Source organism: Sparus aurata, chromosome 2, assembly GCF_900880675.1.
Source record: "Sparus aurata chromosome 2, fSpaAur1.1, whole genome shotgun sequence".
NCBI lineage: Eukaryota > Metazoa > Chordata > Actinopteri > Spariformes > Sparidae > Sparus > Sparus aurata.
The window spans coordinates 16,991,165-17,013,700 of NC_044188.1; the positions used below are offsets into that span (position 1 = coordinate 16,991,165).

The 22,536-nt window shown below is 43.9% G+C and overlaps 1 protein-coding gene across 6 annotated transcripts in view; it reads right to left on the minus strand.

The window, feature by feature from the left end:
- kmt2a (lysine (K)-specific methyltransferase 2A) overlaps positions 1-22,536 on the minus strand; it is a 46,443-nt gene that overhangs the window by 19,441 nt on the left and 4,466 nt on the right. The window contains exons 2-19 of one of the 6 annotated variants that reach the window (XM_030443374.1): positions 14,891-14,963; positions 11,401-14,786; positions 10,643-10,820; positions 9,115-9,343; positions 8,289-8,983; positions 8,111-8,184; positions 7,773-8,009; positions 7,526-7,672; positions 6,265-6,360; positions 5,832-5,952; positions 5,528-5,641; positions 4,413-4,597; positions 4,059-4,235; positions 3,225-3,335; positions 2,942-3,015; positions 466-680; positions 289-383; positions 68-205 (exon numbers count right to left, since the gene is read on the minus strand). In XM_030443374.1, coding sequence (XP_030299234.1) covers positions 68-205; positions 289-383; positions 466-680; positions 2,942-3,015; positions 3,225-3,335; positions 4,059-4,235; positions 4,413-4,597; positions 5,528-5,641; positions 5,832-5,952; positions 6,265-6,360; positions 7,526-7,672; positions 7,773-8,009; positions 8,111-8,184; positions 8,289-8,983; positions 9,115-9,343; positions 10,643-10,820; positions 11,401-14,786; positions 14,891-14,963 — 6,345 coding nt within the window. Of the gene's footprint in view, positions 1-67; positions 206-288; positions 384-465; positions 681-2,941; positions 3,016-3,224; positions 3,336-4,058; positions 4,236-4,412; positions 4,598-5,527; positions 5,642-5,831; positions 5,953-6,264; positions 6,364-7,525; positions 7,673-7,772; positions 8,010-8,110; positions 8,185-8,288; positions 8,984-9,114; positions 9,344-10,642; positions 10,821-11,400; positions 14,790-14,890; positions 14,964-22,536 lie in introns of all 6 variants that reach the window. The other 5 variants (XM_030443345.1, XM_030443352.1, XM_030443356.1 and 2 more) reach the window with 5 other exon arrangements.

Consider the following 22,536-nt stretch of genomic DNA (forward strand, 5'->3'; position numbering starts at 1 on the left):
AACGTCTGTCCAGCAAATGTACAACAAATGTAAACTGAAACTAGAGCAGGAATTGCGATGGACTTACCAGCTGTTTTCCCCTGAGCACAGCCATGTGAACATTCTTCAGAGAGCCGTCATCGTCCTCGAACACCTCGGCGGACCACAGGGCGCAGTTCACGTGGGTCCACTCGTTCTGACCGATGTACAGCAGCCTGCCCCCCTCCTGAAACAATGATGCATGTTACAATTGAAACAAAAACATTTTTTTGTGTGTTAAAGACAGTCCAGGCAGATTTTCTGACTCACATTAGTGTTCTCGTCTCCATACTTCAGACACAGAACACATTGCCTGTTATCACCAACACCTGGCGGAGGAGGGAGCTCTGGGCTGTCTTCACGATCTGAAATGAAGACGTCATCAAATAAAGTCGCAAGATGTGCAAAAATATGAAGTACTTGTGCATATATTTGCCGTTCCCTCACCAGGTAGCAGTGGTGGTGGTGGGGGCAGAGATGGAGGGAGAGGAGAAGGGGAGGCTGGAGTATCTGGTTCACCGGGGGTTTTGGGCCGGGGAGCTGGGATGATCTTCTTCATGAGGTGGGGGTGCTCAGCACGGGAAAGCTCCTGTCTCTCCTGCCACTGGGCGTAGTTGTGGTCCAGGGATGGAGGCAGCACAGCATTAGGGAGGAGCCCACTGCTGGAGAACAATGAGATACAGAGACGGCACATTTAACTAGCATCCTATTAGTAGTAAAAATAATTTGGTAAAATGAGAAGCTCTGATATTTTGATTGTAAAAACCCTCAGTGTGAAGAACGGAGCAAAACTAAAAAGAACATGAAAACACAAGTCATTATGTGGTTTTACAAGGACTTGAAAAAGACTATTCAGGTTTTCATGTGTGTGGCCGGGATTGTTTTTAAATCAGAACAACTGTCATGGTGTTATGCTCCTCCAAGACAGCTTCAGTGCTATAGAGTGGTGATTTCCTGAAAACAACTTTGATTATTGACCTCAATGAGATCAGAGCCAGTGTTTGGTTTGCCACTGTAGAAACATGGAGGACCCGCTCTGTAGAAACAAAAGGCTCATTCTAAGGTCACAAAAACACAACAAGTCTTAGTATCAGGTGATTTTATGCAAATAAAAACATAACCTTGAGTATTATTTTCCATTTCTGTCCCTAATGCCTGCACACTGCACCTTTAATCCCTCAACACGATCACACAGGTTATATTCTCGACTGTGAACATCTCAGGATTTTATCCAAAGAAAAATTCCTCTGAGTTGTAAATGAGCAGTGACACCAACAATAAATAATCACATCCAAGGAGCTTTGCCAAGTTAAGTTTTGCCAAGTCAAGCAAGGCCGTGTAACTGGTGTGATGTGAAGCGTCATACTTAATATGCCAGCACAGGCATTAAACAGGCATCAAAGAACTGAGGGATCCACAGGATCCAGTGGATGGATCACTGGTTTCCTGGACTGGAGCACTGATACATCGTGCAATAGACGGAACTGACAAGTAAACCACAATTAGACCACAAATATGCATGAAAGAGCCTTTAAGTGAAATGTGACACTGTTACGGTTTGCCTCCCACAATGTCTGGAGGAGAAGCTGAATAAATGGTCTGGGAAAGCTGAGAGCTAAATATAAGAGGGAGAGTGAGTGAATCAGTGAGAGTGTGAATAAGCAGTAAAACCCAGGCCATTCATTTACAAAGTGACATTCAGAAAGCTGTGTATGAGGTTTGAGCTGTTCCTTCTTTGTAAACAGCATGAATAATTCAATATGATCATTTCAATATTTATAACTGATGTAAAGGCATGTGTTCTAATCAATAACCGCTGTTCTACATACATTTCAGGAAGCTGCGCACTCGCGTAGAGAAAAGCTAAGAGGAGTTGATTTCATTGTATTCTCTTGTCAGTAAAGATAGCACACAAACAGTAAATACAGTAAACAGTAAACTTAATCTTAATAATCGCATCAATCACTGATATCCTATAGAGTGTATGGCCTTGTTATCTAATATCCACTTGCAGTACATTCACCACTAAGCTGTCCAGTGGGCTCATTAAACCAGACAAACTGTGGAATCAATGTCATTACTGCAGCTTTAAATCTTGACTGGGAAATTTAATCACAGTCATTGTCCCTGGTGAAAGGAAACCACTTCATTGATCTACTCGGCTCAGCCACAAATGTCTTAAGTTGTTAAAAAGGGACTTCTTTCAGTGTTAAGAAAATGTTTAAGTCGTGATTCCCAAACAATAAGGTGACAGTAATACGAAATCCTGATGTTGCCCTTTGACTGTTATTTGCATCAATTTCACTCAGGGGCTGTTGGTACAGTCAGCACAGACATTTTATAAATATTAGTTCACTGCTTTCTGGTTTCCTCAGATGATGGCACAGCTTGTCCCGGAGAAACCACAACTTACTCCTCATTTCAATAATTACAGACCCAAACTTCTTGAAAACTGCAGTTTCTTCTCTCAGCTCACATTACAGGAGTATTACATATCGAATTTTCTCCTCTGTAATTACAAACTTACACTACAAGTTTAGAGAATATCTGCACATCACACACTTCACAATTATTAAGACTGAGAGCTCTGCCTGCTCAGGGGGCCATGTGTAAGTATTGACTTTCAGACTTTGCTCAGATTAGTGCAAGTTTTCATTTTAACTTCTTGTCCAGTACTTTCACCAGATGTTCTTTCAAATCTTTAAATAACAACACAGTAAGAACATAAATCTAGTTAATTTTCAAATAACATTTTCAAATAATTACATCATAACGCTGTTAAAGTGATCTAGAACCAGCTGGTGAAGATGAATTATGTCTTACGTAACTGTAATGAGTAACTCAGAACATTTGGATTCTGGACACTCAACACTGTGTAATAGGTACAACTGCTTGTATTGATTACGGTACGATAGACACTCACTTGGCAGAGACGTTTTGTCTTTCCCAGAACCTGGACTCTTTGACTTTAAACCACGGGAAGATTCGGTCCATTTGCTGAAATAGAAAGCATTCAATGAAGTTGCAAATCAGAGCACTTGACAGACCTGCATTTGGGGCAAGAATGAGGGGCTCTAGCTTGATGTTACCTTGATCAAGGCACTTAACCTATGCCCGCCCCAGGGGAATCCCAACTGGAAGTTGAAAAAAATATGTATATGGCAAGATTATCTACTGTAATTATGTTGCCGATTTCAGCATCTTACCCTGATGAAAAAGGACTTGACCATGCTGTTGGCTTTCCTGCTCTCGGGCTGGCCACCGTCACCATTGATGGCCGTCTGAATGATTCGCACAATGTCATCGCTGAACTCCAGCTGGCAGAGAAATGATGAAGAGACGCACACATGCAGAGAGTAATTGTCACAACAGTGAAGTGTTGATGAATATCGATGGAAAGGTCATTACAGAAGCTGTCGATGCTGATTTATAAATATACAGCTCAGGTTTGACCACAGTCCAGCTGAAGAAACACACATTGAAATCGGTAATAAATGCTTTCATATTGCTTGATATTGTGATGGCGTCTGAATAGGATATAAATGCATTTTCTTCGGAACAGATGGACCAAGTATTTCTGTTTAGCATGTATTTACTGAAAATGATGTAGTGAAAGAACAAAAAAGTAATATATGTAAAATATAACATATGAATTCCAACAAAGTAAAGTGAGAAAAAATACAAACTCCCTTCCTACTACTTCCATTTTAAACAACCTTGTTGTCATTGAAATATAGATTACTAAGTTTACAAGGAGCGCTTGAATGCACCATAAGGTGCTGTGTGGGAAACTCTGACATAGGTAGACATCAGAGGACAGCAGTGCGTCTGAAAATGACACCAAAATGTGGTAGAAGCTTTCAGTATCGGAATGTTTTGGTACACACATCTAGCTGCCAGTGTGGCAGACGGGCTTCAAAGACTAACTTGCCAAACAAAAAAATCTAGCTACATTGGGTGCATGGCGGATCAAAGGCATATATTAAAAGATCAATCTCTGCATTTTATAAATCAATATTAAATCATTCAAATTGATTTACCACTGAATTGTAGCGGCCTTGATCCATCTTTTTCTCGACAGACTCCAGGTCTGGAGGGGAGTCACTGGGAGCTGCAGCACTGACTTCTGTCAGTACTGGAGGGTCTGGGCCCTCCGGGGAACGACGGGATGGAAGACTCTCCTCTGTCTCAGGATTCAGCTCTGGAGGCTTCACCGCCTGCTCCAAAACCAGAGTTCAGTTGTGGTTTGTATAATGCATGCAGCAGCATGATACAGTAAGGTACACCAAATCATATCATTGTTTCAAACTTTGAAGATAATGATGTTTCACCTATATTTCTACATTATGGCAAATAATAACACAGAAGAAGAGGCAGTGGGATGTGTAACCGACCTGTCTGTAGCGTAACAGGTGCGAGGATGTGCGTGAGTTGAGCAGTGCAGTGAGGACGTGGCGAACGCAGCCCTGAAGCTCCCTCTCCAGCGCCGTCCTCCACTCAGCTGGATGCCGTTCGGTACATTTAGTACACGTGTAGGCGACGCTCTCCGGCAGCTTTGATAGCAGCTCGTACATTTCATCTGGATGACAAGCGAGAGATGACAGGTCATTATTGCTCCCATTATTAAAGTTTATCATCTTTCAGCCTCTCATCAACATGACAGCACTCATAGGACGGGCCTGTCAGTCAGCCACACAGACACTGACAACTGACAAGGGGAACACAACACTAAATACTGTAGTGTTCTACTTGAAGAGAACATACAGCAGTATTGTGTTTCTTTTGTTTTGCTCTGTATATTAAATGATATTTGAGGTCATACAAGATAAAAAAAAAAACAAACATGTTGTACCTGTGTATATGTGTTGTACCGTTTAGTGTCCAAACTGGGGCTGGACAATGTGGACTTAAGATAATTTGGGAATATTTTTAGGCTGTATCGTGATCCATCCATCCATCCATCCATCCATCCGTACATACATCCAAACATACATCCATACATACATACACATATTGATATTTTAAATGAATGTTTGAACTGGGAAACACAGTCAGATATCTTTGGCAAAACACTTCAATGTTGATATTTTGACAATATTGACCATTAGTATTGTCACAAAATATTAACATGGTTAGATTTTTTTAATCATTAATCATCAGATAGGTGGATATAATAGCTAAGTGGGTAAAAGCAAATATTAGACCAGATAGCACAGCCTGATAAGATTGGAAAATTTTACTTTACTGTAATGCAGCCTTTAAAACCCGGAAAGGATGCAATAAATATAGTCTCATATAATGATTATGATATATATCACATATATTGCCAAGCCCTAGTTGGATTTTTTTCTCTTCCTGCTTGAGCAGTACAAGTCACCTCACTAAAAGATTTGGAAAAGCTGTCATATTTTTCACCTGTTGATGAAGATGCTTATCTTGTGGAGTTACTGCAAGTACTTAAACGGTTTTAATATGATCCTCTAGCTGGATTATTTGGGGGCCTACTGACCTGTCAGATTCTCACACTTGGCGTGAACCCAGTGGTTGCAACGGCCACACTCCATCATCTTGCTGTCATAGTCGTCATCATCATAGCACTTATCACAAAGTGGGCAGAAGTTTCCTGAGAGAGAAGAGATGGTGACAGATCCAGTGAGCGTAGAGCACTCAGTACAATATCGCTAGGAATCAAATGTTGTCCCTGCTCAAGTTACTGATTATTTATAAGTCTTTTAGGAACCACTGAGGTTGTGTATTTTTCATTTTACAACAGCACTGCACAATGTAAAACTGTAAACATACTTGACACCTACCTTTAGCAAATAGTTTGGCACAGTCATGACACATGGAGAAGTCATGTGACCACTGGGCATCCCAGGACTTCCCAGGTTTAGTGGCTCCACAACTCTTACAGCGCACACACTTGGTGCAAACCTGAAAAGACAGAACACACAAAACAAGTTGGTGACTACATGACAGAAACTCGCGAGCAGTTGTGTGAAAAGTAGGAACGGTGTGAAAGTGAGTAGAATGTTTTCATAGACACACCCAACGAGAGGGTCCCATGAATGTAAGTAGAACAAATGTGAGAAGCAAGACAAATGTGTGAACAGAAGGAGAGGGAGGAGAAAAAAAATGTGTGAGCGTAATGTTAAAAGTTTGGTTGGGAACGGGTGGAACTGCTACTGTTATATAAAGGTGACAGGATGGAGAAGAGTCTAAAGGAAGAGTGGTGTGCATCCGTACCCAGACTCTCTTCTTCTTGGTGGGTCTGTTGGGGTGGTTGGGACCCAGGCACTCCGGGTGATAGCTGTTACGGCACTTATCGCACTCTAGCAGCTGCTGCTACAGAGACAGAGGCCAAAAGTGAGGTTAGATCATTTAAAAATCAAATGAGGGTACATTATGTTTTTTAATGCCCAACAAACAACGCTGTTTTGTTCAAAGCAAATTAGATACGAATACGGTATGTCACCTTGTTTTGACCTGAAGTGGAAGTTCAGGTCATAAAACAAGTATTCAGTGGAAAAACTGAATATTTTGTGCATGAAACCACAGTCGGTGTTCATGTTTAAAGTGCATTAAAATGTTCACTGTGGAGTATTCTACCATTAGTAGCACTATGGAGCAGCATCTTGTTAAAACACTGCCCTCCTTTTTTGTTTGTCGCTTACTCATCTGCATGCACGGGATGTGACACACGTTTCTGTTTTCACACTATTCCACTGAACTACAGATGGCGGTAATGTGTAAAGGAAAACAGAAAAAGGAGACGATGGCTTGCAAATGTTTGAGGAGAAAGAAATGGTCTCTGCATACATTTTCATTTGACAAATGCAAAGATGCAGTTTCAATGTGTGAAAATGTTTGATGAGCAATACTGACTTAATAATAAACTTTGTTCACTGACTTAAACACTTCACAGGGTTCCTTCAGGTAGGAATTCAGGTTGTGTTACATATGGTGCATCAGCAGCAGTTTGAAATTCCAGTTGCCTCACTAGGAGCAGAGATGTCAGGCTCTCAAGGCCATGCTCTGTTGTGGAGTCAGTCAGTGCCAGAAACCTGCTGCTGCTTGAGGCAGTTCTTCAGTCCAGAATAAAAGCGATTTCTTTCTAGTTGCAAGAAATCCTTTTTTTTTTTTTTTTAAATTCACATCATCTGTGGCCTTTTTAAATAAGTAAATAACCAATAACCAACAGATCTATAAAACTCATTAACATATACCGCCAGGCCCAAACAATCCAACATGGGCAGGTCAAATATGTTTATACATAATTCTACAGTGACAACCATACAAGGCTCACACCATGCACATTTCACACAGGCCTTGAGTTAAATATTAAAATTATGGCAGGACTCCAAGAAGCTGATTAAGTTCTGTCTGCTGGCAAGGGTAGCAAGCTTCTTTCTAGGGAAGATTCTCCAGCCTTTACACACTGTCACTCTGCACTAAGCTTCTTTTGTGCGCAGCTTTAAAATGAACAGAACTGTACTGAATGGCTTACTTTAGTTTTCTGATGCTGGCGGCCACAGGCTTGGCAGAATCTGCATCTTCGACAACACCAGTTCTCAAACTGCTCCTGGAGAGGGCGCTCTGATTCCCCCAGGCAAAAGAGATGGAATGGTTCACAGCATACCTGGCAGAAGACAAACTGTAGACAGAGAGAGACGGAACACAAAAACAATGGAAGACCGTTAGAATAAGAGAGAAAAGTACACGGAATGTTTTCAAGACAATGACCACTTCTTTACCTCGACATTTCCACTGCTTGCACATAAGAAGCAGAGCACCCTGGGTGTGACAGGCACGGAGGTGAGCAGGCTGAGGCCGCCAGCCTCCCACACCTTCTCGACATCATGGTCCCTCTTGAAATCCACTCTGATACGATGCACTCCGTCGCAGGGGGCTCTGGGCTTCATCGGACCCCTAGTCGAGGGAGTGCTTAGCCAGTTTAAAGTACTGCTGCTGGGAGGTTTAGCGGTCAGCGGCTTCTCGTGTTCATCGGATAAGAGGAGAGTGACAAAGGAGGTTGAATATCAGAAACTTGTTTTTAAAGTAAGCATCGACAGTTTCAGTGACAATGTCTTACCTTGTCTTTTGGTCTCTGTTTAGGAGAAGGAGGAACAGCGCGAGATTGTGGCTTTTTCAACTGTTTTGATTCAACTGTTAAAAAGAGAGACAGTACAGTCAAAAAAAGAAAGACGTGAAGTTTAAACTACATATGATGATGACATTTATACACAAAAGTGCGACTAGCTCTTTCTTACCTGTATCTGAAATTGTTGTCGAATTCTGCTGTTGCTGTGATGAGTGCTGCTGGGTCTTCTTCTTGGTCTCGCTCAGAGGAATCTTGGGTGAAGCATCTTTGTTTGACGGTGCCTGACTAGCTGGAGGCCGTTGCTGCTGTGGTGACGGTTGATGAGATTGCGTGGACTGGGAGGGGGAATTCTGGGCTGAAGATGACGGGGAGGAAGATGACGAGGATGAAGAAGAAGAGGAAGAGGAAGAGGAGGAGGATGAGGAGGAGGAGGATGTTGGTACAGGCTGCTGTGGCTTGTGTCCCTTCTTACTGGTGACACTGCTCGTGACGGAGAGCTGTTTGGTGTCTGGAGACTGTGCAGGAGACTGAGTCTGGGCTGTGACTGTGCCTGGGGACTGAAGGGGTTCAACCGGGTCGGGGGAAGATGAGAGGGCTGGAGATGATTGCTTTGACGATGGCTGCTGTCTTGACTTCTCCTCTCCCAACTTGAGCGGAGGAGTTTCACTCTTTCTGCGAGGAAGCTCCTCCTTCAGTGGTGCTGGAGAGGGTTTAGGACCTGACTCTAAAATTGTCCCTTTTACTGGATTGAGACCCTCTTTCTTCTCAGAAAACTTGTTCTTTTTCTTGTCTTTCTTGCCTTTGCCTTGCTTCTGAAGAAACATCTTTGAGGGCATCCACTGCAAGTTCTGACACTTCCTCATCCTGTGGACACAATTCAACATGTAGTTTCGTCATATTCCAATAAAAATGAATGTTAAAAATGAAATGTTATTCAAGGTTTACTTCAGAATTATTATAATGCATTGTGAAACAGCTAATAGGCTAAGACTTACTTGCAGCATTGCTTTTTAATGTTCCGTCCTCCAAATTTTGGCTTGTCGAGACAGTTGGTACACACGCCACAATCTTCTGGAACTTGGCAGCCTGAGCATTGGCCACAGCGTCGAGACCGACGACCCTTCTTGGGAGGAGCTTCTTGAATGGACTTTTGCCGTGTCTCCCGTGGCTTTAGCGGAGGGGACTGAGGCTCTGCCTCCTCTGAGCCAGCTACTGATGACTTATCTGAAAGAGGACACAGACAGATGTTATCATTGCTGATGCATAGTGGGACAGAATTTACCTTACTCAACCAGGTCAAGAACAAAAAAAGGTGCTTTTAATATTATTGCAAAGCAAACTCATGCCTTTCAAATTTGCAATATTGTTAAAAACAAAACTTTTTTTATCATTATTTGACATTGCCTCTATCTTTTGTCATCAATAATCTTGTCCTGAATACACTCGTTCAGTTGCACAATGAACAACTCAAATTTGGCTAAACCGATTTAAGTGAGTCACAAACAAGGATTTTTCAAAGGACAGAAACAAAATATATATTTAGCATGTTATTAAGGGATGCACGATTATATTAGCATGTCATCAGATTGGCCGATAAAGACTTGAGACTATGAGTATCAGCATTACCCCTGTTTTTCCCATTAAATGTGTTCATTTTTAAAACAATTATATTTCTGCATCTGCCATGATAAGAGTCAGCATAATAATGTTATTCCATTACAGGAGAGACTTGAAGCTCTCTGCTATAAAGTAAAAAAAGAAAAAATGCGTATATTGGCATCTGCTTTGCAAAACAGTAAAATGAGGTGGAAAACATCAGCATATCTGATATTAACAAAATCCAGTAACGTGCATCACTCATTTTAATACATCACTATCTCGCATTATGTAATGTAAGATGTCCAGGAGTATGTCTAAAAGACAGATTTGCTTGGATTTAACAAACAGACAAATGTGGGAATCATATAACAGAGCTATTGATATGTCACTAATATCAGGTCCTCCAGACTCACAAGAATTCACATGTTACAACATGGCATGAAAGCAGCCAAAATAACAGGAACAGGGCAGCCAAACGCCGCTCCTTTCATCACCACTTCACTGTGTACTTGTGCTTTCATTGATGACTGGATTTCTCTGCTCTTGTGATTAGTCTGTCATCACTGCATGCTGCAGAACTTTTTCGGGACTCAAACAGATGTTGTGTCATAAATAAAAAAAAAAGCTCAGACTGCTCTGGAAGTCAATCAGAGTGATTTATAAAGAAACTCCAATCACAAACACACCTACTATAAGACTAATTCTGAGCAGTGTTGCCACTGAGAATAGGAAAGTTAAAAGTTAAGTTATGTGAGTTAAGTGGCCTGATAATCTTAATAATTTGAGTTTAGTGCTCAGGCGGTGGACTATTATTCATGATATTAATCGCCACATAGGCAAGTCGATAAATTCTAAAAGTCAGGTTGTAGTCCACTTGCAGGTCAACTGAGCGGTGGGTTGTTTTTGGTTGGGAGTGCGCCTCACCATCGTTCCCCATGGAAGATAGGATCTTCTCTCTCTCCTCCCAGGGCAAGGCACTAAGTGTGGGCATGTCGTCAGGGAACACTGCCCGATTACGGCCAAGAGCCACAGCTGCACGACGACACACATGCTTGATGCGAGGACCACGGACTGAGGTCTCTGACGAGTCGCTCTCTTGGCCCTGCTCAAAAGCACACAATCACCACAAAAAGTTAAAGTGTAATCCATAGCTCATGATCATAACAAATATACAGACAGACATAGACTAGCACAATCTAATGTTTGTACATTGCTAATTTCATTTGTTGAATGCTTTACAAAACAAAATAAAACTCCTCTATCTCTCTATAATGACGAGGATGACTATGTGACAGAGGAGTAGGAACGGGTACGGTCAGTCCTCGAGGCTTGATGAGCTCAACTGGGACAGGGAATTTTTCTTGAAAATGTGCAATGACTATAATAATCACAACTTTAAATTAAAAGGAGAGAAACAGGGGAATATATTTTGTTACAATACTTTCAAAAGCACAGCCACTGCTGCGTTCTGCATAATGTATGAAGCTAACAGAATTCCCCTTGAGCAACACCCTCTGTGGGACTTTCCTATTATCAAGTTTCATGTTGAGTACAAACACAGATTTCTATTTATAGCAAATATTCATCGCATTATGTTAAAGTCACTAGCTTGTGGCTATATGATGAGAATAACAGAAGGGTTTTTATTGCAGAATCACAATAACATGAAAGGAAACACTGACCTGGACCTTGGTCTGGTCCGCTGGCTTAAGCTTACTCTTCTTGATCTCGAAGAGCTGGGCTTTGGCCTTCTTCAGTAGTCCAACAACCCGCTTGTCGGTCACAGGCTGTTTCTCTGCTTGTGCCAACCGTAATTCAACAGAGGAGACAGGTAGCTGTTGCCTGCCTGGCTGCCCTGGAAGGCTTGCAGTCTGCTGGCTGGGAGCACTTTGTTTCTCTTTTTCCTTTTCCCCATCCTCGATCTCTGTTCCTTTCTCAGAGGGTCTGCCTTTCTTAGATAGACGCCCTTTAGCAATGGACATGGGAACAGTGGAATGGGGCCCACGCACCTCTGAGGAAGCAGTGTCAGAAACCATGTCAACTGATGTAGATTTTTTTCTTCCTGGAGCCTTTTTTGGAGCGAGAGATAAAACAGCATCTTCTGAGTCCCTCCCATCTACAGTAAACAGACTGGAAGGTGCATTGGGGGAGCCATCTGGTGTAGGGACCTTACTTCTTTTCTCCAAATCCTTCCTCCCTTCCCTCTTATTCTCCTTCTCTTTTTCTCGGTTTTTCTCAGAATCCCTTTCTTTTTCCTTTGGAGAAGGCTCCAGGGGAGATGACAAGCTTTTTTCTTTACCTCCTTTCCCAGCTCCTCGCCCCGTGTCCTGGGCACTGGAAGGAAAGAGAGGGAAAAGAGGGGAAGAAGAGGATGATGTAGTTGACAAAGGAGGTGGGTTTCCAGCAGCTCCTCTCCTGTTATCAGGTGCCCCTTGTGAGGCCAGACTCATGGATACGGTAGAGAAGGTGCTGAAAGAAGCAGGAGTTAAGGCACTAGTGGCTAGTGGATTTGCAGAAACCCCAGGCAAAGAGCTGGGGTTACTGCTGGAGACAGAGCCTGCCAGGACAGACATGTCAGAGGAGCCTTTCCCAACGGACATTTGGCCTCCCATTTGGCTGCTGCGTCTGGTCATTGAGTGGGAAGGAGACCTTGGATGGCCACGTGGTGGTCCTGGGACCAGTCGTCTCCTGCGCCGAGAGCTTCTGCTGGAGCTAGACGACGTTTGGTGCGGGGAAAGAGAGCCGGGGCTGCTTCCGGAAGATGACTGCAGGGTAACAGACTCGAATATCCGAGAGTGGGCCTCACTGGGTGTGAAGCGCGGAGCACGAAGCAACGGGCTGCGCTTCTGGTGTGGTGCATCAAAGCGGGATGAAGATTGATGTTGATGGTGGCTATGTTGGTGATGAGGGGCAAAAAGACGAGTCCCTGTTCCTGCCCCGTTTCCCGGTGCAGGGAATGCAACTGGAGCGGCTCCCCCTGCTCCACCTTGGGGCAACAGCCCTACGTCTTCAGCTGTAAGAGGGGGAGGACGGAAGTTGTCAAATATGGGCTTGCGGATGAGGCCCTCCTTGGCATATTTAGCTGAGGAAAAGTACTGATGTTCAGGGTGGGTCAGGGACGTCCAGCGGAAGGTGGGCTCTCTCAGAATCGAGCGGCTTCGTTTGTCTGACAAGCTGGAAAGCACTGACGGTCCAGGCAGGAAAGGAGGGATGGGGTGAGATATCCAGGGTGACTGTGGGTGGTGTTCACTAATAGCAGCTGTATTGGAGGAAGCTGACTGAGGCTGCGGAGGGGTGAGGAGAGGGGGAGGAGGAGGTGAAGAAGAGGAGGAGGCTGTGGATGAAGCTTGCTGGGAATTTACAAGTGAAGAGGAGGACATCAGCACTCCTGTTGGTGGGCTGATGATAGGCTTTTTAGCCCCAGTGGTTAGAGACTCTCTCACCCTTTGGCTCTGACTTCCCCTGCCGACCCCCTGTCCTCTCCGGCCTCGTCGACTTCTCTCTGTCAACACCTGCTCCGGCTCTGGCTCCGAGGGAGGAGACGGAGGCCGCGAGCTGTGTAACAGGTTGGCCTCCCTCTCTCCCTGCGAGGACGGAGAGTGATCCTCAGGGTCTGACAGAGCCTGCGTGGCCTCAGAAGCCTGGGAGTCGCATGATGAGTCATCCAAGCTGGGGCTGCTGGACCTGGAAGACTCTGCAGAGGAGAGCTGGGAGGAGTGCTGCGACAGAGCACTGGAGCCACAAGATGCCGCGCTGCTGCTAAACCGCCCGTTGGCGGCATTGTTGCTGTTGTTGTTGAGCAGACTGGCGGCTGTTGATGGGACACTGGGGGTAGGGGCAGGAGGAGGAGGAGGGGGGAGGGTGTCAATCGGAGCAGTGGTGGTGCCAGTGCTAGAAACAGAAAGAGTAGAGGAGACCATTGCAGGAGAGGGGCAGGAGGAGGTTGTGGAGGTGGGCTGGGCAGATGTGGAGACTGAAGAGGGGGTGGTTTCTAACCGTGCCATCTTCATATGGGGTGGCGGGGTTACAAAGCTGCCCTCGTCTTCAATGAAGCGCTTAGGGGTTTTGATAATGCGAAGGGAGACAGTGCTGACCACAGGCATGATGAACTGCCTGATGTTCTTCAGTTGGGTCTTCCTGATCCCAGCTTCAATGGCTCCTGTCCCTGTACCCCCGATGGCTACAGCTTCTTTCTCCAGACGCTTCTGCGCTCCTTTCTTAGCACGCTGCAGCAGCTGTTTGGCAATAGTTGCATCAGTGCGTTTAGATGAGGGGACAATTCTGACAGGCTTTCTATGGCGAGGGCTTTTTCTGAGGCCTACTGTCTTGCCTGACTTGGAGGGGGATGGGGAGGCAGGTGGATTGGAAGAGTCTTGGTCCTCAGCACCATCCACATTCCTCAGCATTGGCTGCTGAGGAGTGTGTGGTTCTGTGCCTCTATCCCCCCCTCTGGCTCGAAAGGCCTTGTGTTTCCCTTCCCCACATTCAATGGAGGTAGACAGCTGTGCTGCAGCAGCAGCAGCAGCAGCAGCAGCGGCCGCCTCAGCTTTGAGACGCTCAGCTGAGGGCGGTCGCCCACGTCTGCGTCGGGGTACACCAGGCAAAGTCTTGAGCCTCGACTTGAGAGGGGCGAGTTTCGTCGCTCGCAGCCTCTTCAGGTTGGTAACTTTGGATTCACCCCGCCCACCTTTGGGAAGCTTTGCCTCAGTTTCATGTGGCTGAGCAGAGCCCAGTGGCGTCCTCTTGGCGCCCTTTCTGTCCTTGTCCTCCTCTGTGTCCATGCCCAGCTCAGACTCGGTCTGCCTAATGCCCTCCCCTGCTGCATGGCTGACTGTACTCCAAGCTTTCTTGCTACTTGAAGATGGGGGTCGACCTCTTCTCTTTTCCCCGGAGCCAGGTGGCCTCCCAGGCAGCCTTTTCACCTTCTCAGCTGGCCTATCAGGGCCCTCTGGTTTTGCCTGTGTGGGGGAGGGATGGGAGGAGGGGGAATGTAGACTTGCAGCAGCTTTCTGGGCAGTAAGGGCTCGTGGGGGACGGCCTCTGGGTTTCTTCTCCTGTATTGGTGGGCCTACTGACAAAAAGAGAGCACAAAGCAGAAGACAGTAAGTTAGCATACTAGCATTAAATATGGACAACGTTTACAGGCATAGGCATCTCAAGACAACAGTTTACCTGAAGACGCTGCTGAAGGGCTCTGTATTCTTCTCTGCTCAGCAACCGTTCCAAATCCTCCAAACGCTTCTTCCTACAGAACAGAAAAAGAAAACTTATCAATCTTTTGTGACCATGCAGTTGAGCATTACAACTGTAATGCTAAAATACAGGGAGGAAGCAATGGCTGGTTAACAGCTCAAATATGAAGGATCCATCTTGGTACGTAATTGTCAGTTGGCCTAGATGTGTAATGCTTGAGTCATTTCTGAAGTCAGACACAGATGAAGACGAAGGCTTCGACACTATAATGATGTCCTCTATCTCACTTTCGCCTGCTGGCTTACTCTGGTGCTCTCATATTTCTCTGTTTTTTGGGATGACATGGCTGCAGTTGGAGATGGGTCAAACCACAACAGTCAGCTCGAATTGCAAACAACCAAATCTTCCTTGGTGACTAACACATTGCACAGCTTTCCTGCTCCCTGAGGATACATGTTAAGGTGGTTGGTCATACATGAGCAACTACAAAGACAGCCAGAGCAAAAATACACAAAAGATGAAGAGGGCTGCAATTTGTAAACATTTGACAACTCTGACCAGCTATCGTCCTTTCAACTAGTGAGGTATAAACTGTTAAGTTTACTAAATGAAAGGGTTCATCTTATGTAGTGTTCATTTCAGAATATATTAGATGAACGTTCATCAGTCTCACTTACTTTGACAGCCTCAGAAGTATTTATACTCTGCTGTGCTTTAAGCTCAATTCTAATCTAGCATGCTAACATATCCTCTTGTTGCTTTGTTTGCTAACATTATCTATTTAAGTAGAACGTGTAGCAATTGCATATTAACTTGTCAACATGAAAATGTGGTGACATTTACAGTGTAAGAATGAAATGCTAATGCTTCCCATGTTACCATGCTACTGTTATGATTTTTTTGCTGGAAAGCGAAGGCTGACGTTGCTCATTAGTTTCAGATTGTTTTTTCAAATTAAAGAAATGTTAGCTCTAAATTATGAGTCATCCTCTTGAGAGTGTGAAACTCTATACCAAACTTCATCCACTCCATTCATAACATAGTTAGCAAGATTTTATGCACCTTAGTCTGGGCCCCCATAATGCTTTGCGCGATTTATGGCCATGACTCCCAGTGTGTCTCGGCAATTAACCAGAAATAGCATTTTCCATTGTTACAGTATGCTAGTTCTTTTTCTTCAGGTGTTTGGTACACCATATCATTCATTCATGAAGATCTGGTTCAGCAAGTTGTCTAGTGAATGCTACTCAAACTATTATTGGTAAGCACACCTAGCTAATACTTCTAAAGTGCCGCAGTTAGTCAGTAAATATGATTCTTGGTACCTGCGCTCATAAGGAGCACAGGAATTATCAGCCCTTAGGTGAATGGATGATGAATCTTTGTAGGATAACCCGGAACTTAGCAATGGCCCTGTTTCTCTCAGCAAAAAACCCATGGGATATTTAAGTGGATTTTGGATTATCACCGAAAAAAGGATCTGTGGCAAACATAAGCTTATACTTCCACATTTTGCTGGCAAGATAATCTTCACAGATGAACACCGAAGTGATCAATCAACAGTAGTAAAGTTAGAATAGTTTGCAACTGAAGTCCACCTTTAAAGACGGACTAGTGAGTAGGGTTGTCACGATACCAGAATTTCAGTAGTCGATACAGATACCTGTGAATTTCCACGATTCTCGATACTAATTTGATACCACGAATTGAATTCTCTAAACAAGTCGGGGTGCCTGTCTTTGAGGTGTTTGGCCAGGTTTGACCTGCTTCCTCCTTTCGTTTGAAAACTTCTGAGGCACTGTTTGCATGTCGGCTTGTTTGAGTCTAGAATTGCTCCTTATTTATCCGCTTCGAATGCAAAATATTTCCACACGCAACTCTTAGTACCTGTCTTGTCGACGAGCCTACATGTTGTGCTTACACTCTCACTTGCTGAAGCCATTTTTTTCTAAGACGGCAGGTTTTCTTCTTCAGCGCCGCTGACTGCTCTGTGCTGCTCATACACGTATACTGCCCCCGTCAGTTCCGCCAAGAATCAACACGGCTCGCTGAGTGAAAAGTTGTATATTCGGTTCTGACGGTACCAGAAAAAAGCAAGTATCGAATTATTTTTTTCATCTCGACATCGAATTGGTATCGAAGTATCGGTTCTTGTGACAACCCTACTAGTGAGTAGGTGAATCTCTGTGTTCGGCATGATGACATTTAATGCCCCTAACAACTTGTCATTTAGCCACTTGTTAGCAAGAAATAAAGGAAATTCTGATTCTGATTTCAGGCATTCCACTGAAAACCCATTCAAAAAACTAATTGACTCATGAGATAAGAGTACCGGAAGTGTACAAATACTGATTTCCAGGTTTTAGGGCTCATTACTACACGACTCTATCATTATGGGTTAGCCAATTTAGCCAACACTTCTAAAGCAAGTGATGCCGGTGAGTTAGTAAACATGATATTTGGTATGCTAGTAACACGGAGCACAGGAAAATTCACCCCCAAAACTGTTTGACTTCACCAGGGAACTTGTGGATACTCCAATTTTGACAAAAGTGACCCTCACATTTTGACAGTCCCACTCTTCAAAGTTTTCTTCCTGCACACATGCTTTAAAATATATTGAAAAAACACCAACAAATATGCATCACACACTGGTCAGGCACCGGCTCTTATGATGTGTGAAAGAACAATTGAGAATTAGATTAAAAAACTACATGCTATTTATCATAAATACAAATAAGTTAACACATCACAAGTTGCACTTGATATGTCACTTATTGACAGACTGGATAAACTGTAATAGTGGTGGTTGAAGAAATGATGTCTGCTCACTGTAAATGTAATGTGTACAGACTGTTCAATCCTCCCTCTCAAACCTCAGTTAAGCCCTCAGATGCACAACAGAGAAATCACTAGAGGATGATTAACATCTTCAATATTCTCTGTGTGCCACTACTTCTTCCAATCAGTGTGTGTGTTTAAGAGTGGAGGTGAGTATGTCATTTCATCATGTTTATTTATAGCTGCGTGTGGGGATGCAGTTGAGGCCTCGTTGGCCCAGTTTGTAGAGCAGCTGCGATCCAAGTGTATCCACACAAGTGTGTGCGTAACAAGACTACATGCAAACTGATTTGCACCAGCTAACACTGACACACATCACAACGTGAATGAGTGATGGCTAGCACACACTGTGGAGGAATCTGATTTAAAAAATATAATAAGCACTAATGTGTGCAACAAAACGGTCTCTTTCATCTGTTCCACATATAAACAAACAACAATAACAGACAGTCAGTGCTGCCATTTATCCTGGCAGGCAATGCTGGTCTGAGCATCCTCCTCTGCTCTCCTCCTCACACTCCTCACACTTCTCTCTCCTCACAGTTAAAACCAGCATCCTCTCCTCTCTGAGCAAGCTGCTGCTCTTGATTGGTGTTGCTGCAGAGCCGAGGGGGGCGGAGTACCAACGGACAGCTCTGACTCGCTGTGAGAGTGCGAGTAGCAGTCAATGACATCACGGCACGCTTTTCTAGAAGCAAGTGCAGAGAGGCGACTGCACAGGTTCATGAAGACAGGCACGCACGCTCATACATGCGCACATCATGTACCTCTGATTCGCTCACATACACGCAGGTTTTTCGGAGAAAAACCCTTTGCGTGAACCGCACAGCACGATGTAAACAAGCAGAACGTAGGATGGAATATACGGGGGAGGGGAGCACAGGCGAGGCAAGCAAGAAAACAAGAGTAGGGAAAGGAGGAGGGCTGTGGGAGGAGGGTGAGGAGGAGAGGAAACGGAGACGAGGAAGCAGCATCTTGACCACATGCACCATCAACAACAGAGGGAGCGCAGTCGTCTCTTGGGAGCAGTGAGGATGAAAGGGGTTTGGGGTTTCAACATGCTCACGTAGAAGCTTGCCAAATCCCAATCTAAACAGGCCTCCCACACACAACAAGGCTCCCCTTTCCTCCCCCTTTATGCATGTTCTCTGCCCTGCTCCCGAACACATATTCAGTCACTCACTCATTGCGCGCTCACTCGCTTCCCGCCCACTTGCTGCCGAGCACAGAGCACCAGCGTGTGAAACACAAGGCACACCATGAGCTCAGTAGCAGGGCAGGCACAGGGAGGTAACTTCAAGAAGTAAACAAACACTGTTGTAAAGTGGCATGGTGAGGTTCATATACTACTGTATGTACTAAGACCCGAGTTGCCCTTTTCTCCTTTCAACTTCATCTCTTCAGCTGAGGAGTGTACAAGAATGTTTTTGAACAACCTCCTTCATCTTTGCTGGATTTCGCTGTCACTCTCACAGCAAAAACCTGAGCAGCTTTACTTCCCGTCGGTCTGTCACATCTCATCTCACTGATCAATACATAAATGACTTGATATAAAATACTAAAAGACAGAGAAAAGGAAACCAATGTGATTCATCGTGGAAGCAACATTGTCATTTTCAAGAGGTGAAGGGACTGTCCCTGAAAGTTATGAGACGGATGTGAATTTGGTTTGAGGTATACGTCTGTATCATTTTGACAGCACCTCTGCACACTGAAAAAGCAACTGGGACTTTTACTGCCTTTAAACAACATTTAAGAGAAATCAAACTGGTTCTAGGCAATGGCCTGCTGGTTGGGAACCAAGGCAGGGCATGAAGGAGGCTTTAATCTATAAAAGTTATCCATTGATTAACAAGTGGCTTTCTCAAACTCATCTTCATCTTGAATTAATTACTCAATCATGGAATCCCAGACTAAGATTGATTAAGATTCATTCTAACTACCTATGTTGGTCTTCATTAGTGAGGCTCGAGCACACAGCTCTAGCCCGCAGGTGCTCATAAGAGCTGTAATGCATCACAAAAGGCCCATAACTTGGCGGAATCCAAGGAGTAAAAATAGACTGATTAACAGAAGCAGAAGAAAAGAGAGAAGTTCACAAACACACTTACACAAAAGAAAAAGAGTTACAGAGATCAGTCGAGCATGTCCCCTACAAATTATCTTAACTAATTTGCAATATCTATTTACATTCACTGGCAACACTACGGAAGTAGCAGGCTGCTCACACTGCACAGTGAAAAGTAATGGTAAGTGAGCGGACCCACAAAGGCCATGTCTCAGTTCACAACAGGCCTCAAAGATACTGCAGCTGATATTATATAGAATTTAACCTTACCGTACTCTTACCAAGGGTTGCTCAATTATAGCAAAAATCACGTTAATGATTATTTTATATCCAGATTGAGAACAAAACATGATAAAAGATTTATATAACTCCACTGACTTTTTTGGCCACTCCAAGCACCAATAACGTCACAGAAAGGATAGAGGCTCATCAAAATCCATATTGGTAGCAGCCATTATCAGGTTTTTTAGAAGCCACAGCTCACCCGACTGCAGCGTGCACAACTAAAGTAAGTATTGTTTGAAAATAATAAAAGGGGTAAATAAAAAAATTAGGGTGTATGATCTTATCAAGGGATAAATCAGTTACCATATTTTGCAGCAAGCAAAACCACCACTGCCAACAAGATTTTATCGAAAAGATTAACCACAACTTGTGCGATCATTATCAGCAAACTCAACAGTCACTTGTTTTTTAACTCATGCTACTGATGTATTTATTATGTTTGTTATGTTGTATCCAGACTTAGGAACATCTACAAGGTAATATTTCTCACAGATTAAACGTTAAACTGAAGACACTAACGTATCGCTAACTGTGTGCAGCAAGTGGTATCACATTAATAACTAAATATGTGATTGTACACATAGTGAACACTCCTTGTCAACACGTCGGGAGTTTAAAAAAGTTTACATTTGCAGTGATAAAAACAATGAAGAAGAAAGCACAATCAACACTTAGTAAGTAATCCTTAGGTCAGACATAAAAGACATGAGGTAATGTGAGAAATGTTTTGAGCTGTATTGGATACTCAGCATCTCCCCAGAGTAACCGCCAACTGCTGCTCACTACACTCTTAGCTGTAGCCATCTTTGGCTGCAACTGCTGTTAGCTAGTTAGCCCAGATAGCTCAGTTAGCCATTCAGCATTCAGCTGACTGGGTTGGAGCAATGGGGGAGTGCTGGTGTTTTCACTGCTGGTCTTAGAACCAGGCTCAGCAGTGAACACAACACTGACTGAATCCCCAGTTTGATGACAGGGGATTCAGTATGGAGGTGATTTACGAAAGGAAGCTAATCACAAGCAATTAAGCTTGTTTGAGTGTTGTAAAAGAAACATGAGTGCGTGTTTGCATTTTTTCTGTTTAATAAAAAAACTAGGTGAGAGACTATTTCATAGGTGTGATTAGCAAAGGACAAAAAAGCAGGATAATATATGCCGCACCTACCATGACGCGGCGACAGCATTAGCACCATTAGCCAACCCCAAATTTTAAAAACAATTATTTTCTCCGTTGTCTTGTTAGGTCAGGCGATTCTGATCATGCTATGACATTTTCTCGTTGTGCAGCTGGCTCTAGAGGCAGTATTTTCTAACCATGTCGGGGAGTTATTCTTACGTGTTTTAGAATAATGTCGCTTGCCAGGTCATGTAAGGGGTAGACTACAGAATTTATTATACTTGTCAAAATGAAAACAGGAACTCCACTATGTCTCTCTTAACATTTATTTGGTCCTGTTGTCGGCTTCAGCTAAGAAGGAAATAGTTCGCCCCACACGTCAAAAATTCTTAGAACACATCAGATAACCTTCCGCAACGATTGCAGGCTCTTTGGTGGAGCTCTGCTTTGAATGAAGTTCCATCATGACAAATGAATGGACTACTTGCGAAGTGACATGAAGACATGAATCAGAGGCACAAAAAACATTGACAGCGGTGAGCGGTCATTATGTTTACCAATACCCGACCTGTGCCTTGCACGTAGATTGCTGTGATAGCATCTGACATCATAGTGTACAAAAAGAAAGTTTATGGATGTTACCCACTTTAACACAGGAAAATATCAGTACAAGTAAAGAGGAATGTGACTCAGGCTGGGGGAGGGATGTCAAATAGATGTGGAAGTTTTTAGGTTAGGACCCCGACACTCAGTTTGATGCTCGAGAACACCTCTTAAGAAGTCGTTCCTCCCTCCGTGCCTGAAAACAGCACGTTCTTGACACATTCCAGGAAGCTTTCCTCTTGGATTTACTGTACAGACACAATGCCTCATCCCTTCCTGGAATGTAAATTGGCGATGAGATCATGCTCCTATATGTCCCCTCTGATGACACATCCCATTAATAGCTTTAAAGGAATCCTACAAATTGCTCCAAGAAATACTATTAAGTGTATGAAACAGCGAACATGAGTCATACCAAAAGGACGACTAAGTTAAAAGGTCCTGTCTTAGTCACCGCTTAGCACATCTTGCTTCCTCCACAAGAGTGAATTAAACCGTGGTACTGCTTTGTGACCTCTGTCAGCCCCAAGCAAAAGGTGGACATTTGTTTTTTCAAGTGTCCCAACTCTGGGTTCAACTGTTTCACATTTGGTCGACAGCACACAAACCAAAACAAACACACTCTAGAGCGAGATGCCTCCTCTTCCTACACCTCACACGTAAGGAGACGAAGACAGTTAGTGGACAAAGACAAACAGACTGATTGGCACGTGC